The sequence below is a fragment of the Grammomys surdaster genome, unplaced genomic scaffold, assembly GCF_004785775.1.
Source record: "Grammomys surdaster isolate TR1022 unplaced genomic scaffold, NIH_TR_1.0 133, whole genome shotgun sequence".
NCBI lineage: Eukaryota > Metazoa > Chordata > Mammalia > Rodentia > Muridae > Grammomys > Grammomys surdaster.
This window is the reverse complement of record NW_021604591.1, coordinates 8,009,347-8,015,193: the sequence shown is the minus strand read 5'-3', so window position 1 is coordinate 8,015,193 and position 5,847 is coordinate 8,009,347. Positions and strand designations below refer to the sequence as shown.

The 5,847-nt window shown below is 36.7% G+C and overlaps 1 protein-coding gene across 1 annotated transcript; it reads left to right on the top strand.

The window, feature by feature from the left end:
* Window positions 1-2,808: 2,808 nt before the first annotated feature.
* LOC114616961 (lithostathine-2) lies at window positions 2,809-5,455 on the top strand. Its single transcript, XM_028762491.1, has 6 exons — window positions 2,809-2,825; window positions 3,121-3,230; window positions 3,769-3,908; window positions 4,200-4,337; window positions 4,979-5,090; window positions 5,280-5,455. Exons 2-6 carry the CDS (start codon window positions 3,167-3,169, stop codon window positions 5,345-5,347), a joined length of 522 nt encoding a protein of 173 aa, XP_028618324.1. The 5' UTR covers window positions 2,809-2,825; window positions 3,121-3,166; the 3' UTR covers window positions 5,348-5,455.
* Window positions 5,456-5,847: the final 392 nt, after the last annotated feature.

The following is a 5,847-nucleotide window of genomic DNA, read 5'->3' as shown; positions in this document are numbered from 1 at the left end:
TTGTCTCTGGAATGGTCTTATGAGAGCTTCAAGAGCAGCACCAGCTTTGTTCATATTAATTACACAGTTCATGCCTGGTGTCCATTGAGTGACTGTAGTTGCTCATTAAACAATTATTAAAAAACAGATTTCCTTAACTTTATAATTGCACTTGTTCTGAGAATTCTGAATAATGAAATATATCAAGAGTTTTATATGAGGAGCAAAGAATAGACCGTCAAGGCATAAGAGGTGCTTCATTAGTATAAAGTGCAAGGCACCTAAGGAGAGACCTGATTGAGTCTCCGAGAACCTCAGATTAAGAAAAGTTATCAGTATCATGAAGATAATACAGTAGAGCAAACTATAGGCCAGTGTGCAAGGCAGTATAATACAGACTGAAATTGTGTTAAGCAAAGATCTACCTGAATAAGGTGCTCTGGTCTGTGTCTGTTGTCTCTTTAGATTTCATTTTTTGTCTTTAAGTGTGTGTGTGAGTGTGTGTATGTGTGTGTGTGTGTGTGTGTGTGTATGTTTGCATGTGGGTATGTACATTTGAGTGCAGGTACCCACAGAGGCCAGAGAGGACATCTTATCCCACAGAGAAAGAGCTATAAGCAAATGAGAGCCACTTAGTGTGGGTGCAGGAAACTGAACCTACACTCTCTGTAAAAGCAAGTTTTGGTCTGGTACCTGTTGAGCCATCTTTCTAGCCTCCAAATAAAAAAATTTAGTTGAAATTGCTTGGCACCAGAATTTACCTAAGCACATTGTAACTAAGAAGAAGAAGATCATACTCTATAGAACTTTAGTGTAGGGTATAGTTTGAATTTCAGATATTTTCATGGATCAATGGCTTGGTTTTGTTGATTACTAGCTATAATTTGAACAATCTCAATTTCCCTACAAAATTGTTCAGAGAAGTATGTAGAGTTGAAGTCCTTACAGATGGTGGCAGTTGTAGAATAGGGTAATTAATCAAATGGCAAAGACCTAAAAACTAACAGGCAGAAGTTCCAAGGTTGAAAGTTCATTCACATATGTGCTATATGAATTCTAATTGAGCCCCACGGTGTCTCAATCACATACAGTGAACATACTTTGAGTACGGACAGAACCTACCAAAACTATGGGATGTAAACTCTCAATAATGCTGTATCCTATAGAATATGAAACTCTGAAAGACAAAAGTATCACTAGTATTCAACTGACTTTGATTTCATAAAAATGGAAATGTTGGGTGATTTGGGGATGAATCAATCCTTATTATGTGTCCTTTTTTTTAAAGCAGAAGATCTCTGGTTGGCAGTGTGAGGAGGCAAACATTCAAAGTAGCAAAAGTATCCATGAAACCTTTGTCTCAGAAATTGGAAATGATCTTGTGTATAGAGTAAATTGGGATCTCGGTGTATACATGTGCAACTCAGGAAGTGAATTCGCTGCCCCTCAAGAATGAGAATAGGATTTTAACACAAACCAGGAATAAAACAATGCACACAGTTGTTAAAAGAGTATATGAGGCACAAGCTAGAATCACTAGTCTGTAGTGAGTCATAAATACTTTCTCCAATGATCAAGGTCTAGAAAACTACAAACTTTTATTTCACAAAGTCTATTATTTAGTTTTTATATATGTGTATGTCTTTGTATGTGTGTACGCATATGTACAGGTTATTGTGTAGAAAAGAAGATGACGTTGGATCCCCTGGTAGAGGAAGTACAATAGGTTGTGAACTTCCTGATGTGGATAATAAGAAATGAATTCAGCTCTTCTGTAAGAGCAGCAAGTAGTCTTAATTGCTAAGCCATTTCCCAACCTGCTGAAAATCTTGACTAATAAGATTCTAAGTCATGTTCAGGTGTACTTGAGTTCATTATTTAGAAAAAGAAGAATTCTTTCTGGTGCATTCTTTAACTTAAAAAGAAAATCCATATTACTATGGGGCAAAAACAATACAAAATTTAACCAGCTAGCAGAATCTAAAGATGGGCCAGGAGATGCAATGAGGGAAAGATTAAAAGTGTGTATGAAAGCTGTACTGTATAAAGTGAATTATAATCTTTATTGGTTGTAAAACTCACTGAAGAGAAGAAAGGCAGCATTTTCATTCTGTTTGTGCAAAAGGTGAAGTGCTCCTAAGTAGTTTAGAAAGAGGAGGAAGACAAGACATGAGTGAGTATGCTCCATGGGCAGCTGACATCTGGGGAAGCATGTAAGACAGCCTGAACATTAATCTGTAAGTGTTAAAGTTTAGAGGACAAAATGACTGTATAGCATGAAGTTATAGAGAGGGAGAGAAGAGGGAAAATAACAAAATAGAAATAAATTAAGTTTATCGTTTTGCTATATAGTAGCATTTTAGAGACAGCACTTATATTATCTAAATTTTAAACTACTTTGCTTGCTGTTGCAATCAGATGTGTCCCCTATTGTGTGTATCTGCTCTAGGTCCCACAGATTGTCCTGTTCTAGTGTCCTTTGGGTACTCCTACTGCCCTCCCTCACTCATTGGTTATCTTGAGTTCCTGGAAGGGCTCTATTTCTAGTCAGGGACAAGGAAACTAGAAACCTGGATGCTGTTATACAACAAAATAATTTTTTTTAATTAAGAAGTTTGCCAACTGGGAGTATGAAAAGTTCATCACCTGTGATGATTCCCATCATATTCCCGAAAAGCATGACTCCTATTGACTGAATTTCTGTATGCTATTTGTGCCAAAAGGGAGTCTTTGAACTCCTTGCTCCTCCCTTTGATATTTTGTCATGACATTTCTGCCCTATCCTGTTTCATATAAAAGACCTACCATTATATAGCTGGGCAATATTTATTATTCCCAGCTAACAGGTAAGAGTGTTTGCAAGAGGAAGACTAGTCTAACACATGCTATTCTACTTCAATCTGGGGAAAGAGACAAAGAGATATTATACAGATGTTCTAGAAGTACTGGTCCACCAGTAGAGGCTTAAATTGCTTTCAGATTACTAGGCCAATAAATCTGTACAGTGTCAAAAGTAGAACTTGAGAATATGGAGATGCAAGTCTTCTCACTCTAAGAATTCAAGAGACAGAAGAACTTATATAGGATTAAGTTTGATTAGTTCACTTCTCCTAAAATTTTGTTCTCTTTGTTCTTCAATAGAAATTGTTGATTTGGAATTTAAATCGAAGACTGTCTGCTGTTCAGGATGGCTAAGAACAATGTATACCATATCCTGTTCTTATGCTTGATGTTCCTGTCATGCAGCCAAGGTGAGATTGTTGAACTATGACCCTTAGAGTCCTGAAGGATTTGCTCCATCCATACGTATGCTCATGTGCTTTGAGAAAAGGAATGGTAAACATTGGAGATTAACCAGTATTCTTATTGCTTCACTAATCACAGACCTTCCCAAACACCAGAGAATATGAGGTGGTATACTAAATAATCTCTTATTCACAACAACTGATATTTTCTTATTTGATCTGGTAAATGTAGATGACTTTATTAATTTGGGGAAGCTTGTATGCAAAGAGTATAAAATGATGGAGAATCTCATGTAGGAAAAGCTGTAAGATACACAAAGAAGGCAAGAGCTTCAGAGAAAGAAGTGAATAACTGGAGAAATAGTCTTAGCAATTAGTTGCGAGGACTTGTCTCAAGGAAAGAAAGCCTGGAAGAGACAAGCAAGACTGTAAAGCATACTGTGCTACATCCTTGCATTCCTACAGAAGAGACAACAATGGCTATATCATGCTGCAGGCTTTGTCATGTCCTCATATGCTCCTTCACTTTCCTCTCCTTTCCTAGGCCAGGAAGCTGAAGAAGACATGCCCTTGGCCAAAAAAGACCTTCCTTCTGCCAAAATCAGCTGCCCAGAGGGTGCCAATGCCTTTGGTTCTTACTGCTATTACTTAATTGAAGACCGTTTGACCTGGGGAGAGGCTGATGTAAGTTGAGTGGTATGTGTTGGAGGGAAGTATCTAACGATAGATACAGTTACCATTACCTAGTAGTTTCATAAGAGAGGTCAGATCACAAATTTTCCCCATCACCAATCTAAGTTTATCCCTTTGACTTTCACTTTGAATCTTCCCAGAAGGGACCTTGGTGCTGGGTCACAGTATCATCATGAACATTTCTGGATTGTCCTTTTCATAAGCACTCCTTAGGAAGATTAGTATATTGTTCAAAACTCTCTTCTTCATTGAATAATCTATTTTCTCTCTGAACCCCCACAGCTCTTTTGCCAAAACATGAATTCAGGCCACCTGGTGTCCATACTCAGCCAGTCTGAGAGTAACTTTGTTTCCTCGCTGGTTAAGGAGAGTGGTACTACAGCTACCAATGTTTGGACTGGACTTCATGACCCCAAAAGTGTAAGTACTTGGTCTCTATGGTCTAATAATCAAGTGAAGGAGGTGTAAGAGATCAAGTCTAGCCTGTGGAAATCCATTTTTATAAAACTTACAGAAAAGCAATATGTTTTGCAGATGCTAGAATATATTAATATGTTGTGGTTTACTGAAGGTTGTTCTAGAGGTAGCTGGGGCTCAACTTTATAGTTTTATGCATTCATAGTCAATTTGTTGTATTATATGAGTAGCATTTGTTATATACTGATTATTGTTTATTATGTATATTGATGATTTATCAGTTAGAAGAGAATCCTTCTCAAATGACAGAGTAAACAATTTATTTCTTATTTTGGCAAACCTGTTGTTATAATAACCCATCTACTACATCTAGTGGTATGCTAAATTAGTCAAGATTTAAGCATGAAAAAAGAGACTCTGGGAGTGGCTTTCTGTGATAAATGTTTATGGGTTTTGTAAAATTCAGAAACGGAAGAGTTAAATATTTCATTAAAGTACAAAAACAAAGACAAAAAATCATGATTTGCAATGAGACTGTGACATTTATATTTTTCTGTATTTTGGACCCCTTCTGAATATGCACATGGTCCTGATATTTCAGCCTCTTTGTGTAACATTGGCTCAATTTGACTTTTTCACTGTAGAACCGTCGTTGGCACTGGAGCAGTGGCTCTCTATTTCTCTACAAAGCATGGGCCACCGGAGCTCCGAGCAGTGCTAATCGTGGATATTGTGTAACACTGACTTCAAACACAGGTAAAGAGCAGTCTCACATTGTTGTTTGTTGCTGGTCAGCTCTGGGGATGTACCTGGGATTGCTAATAGAGGAAGGGTTATTTATGCAAGAAATAGAAGAATCTTCCCTTTATTTCTTGTCCCAAGGAATCATAGAACTAAGTGAGATCACACTTTCTCCAGCTGACGTATTTTTTCATTGACTTATAGCATACAAGAAATGGAAGGATGAAAACTGTGAGGCACAGTACGCCTTTGTTTGCAAGTTCAAAGTCTAAAGTCATCTGAAAAATAGATGTCCAGAACTCTGTTACTATGGAGTAGAAAATGAAAGAAGACAATCTATCTGCAAATTAAATACTCTTTTCTGTAGAAGTTACAACAAACTTGTAGTATGTTTTTCTCTTTTATTTTTTTTCCACAGAAACTTGTTTCCATATAATATATTCAGATCATGGTTTCCCTGCCCATATTCTCCAACATCGTCACCATCTCTCCAACCATCCACCTACATGCATCCTTTCTTTCTCATTTGAAAAATAATAATACCAAACAGACAAAAAAAAATAAGATCCAAGCAAACCAGTATAAAACAAAAAAACATACAAAGAAAATATACTAAAAAACATACAAAGAAAGTAGAAAGCGAGACACAATCAAACAATAAAACCCTCAAATAAATGAAGAGATGATAGAAAGATAGATATAGATAATCAGAAAACAAAATATTTGCTGTATTTTTGTCTACTCCATTTTAAAAAAACATGACCTAATGTTC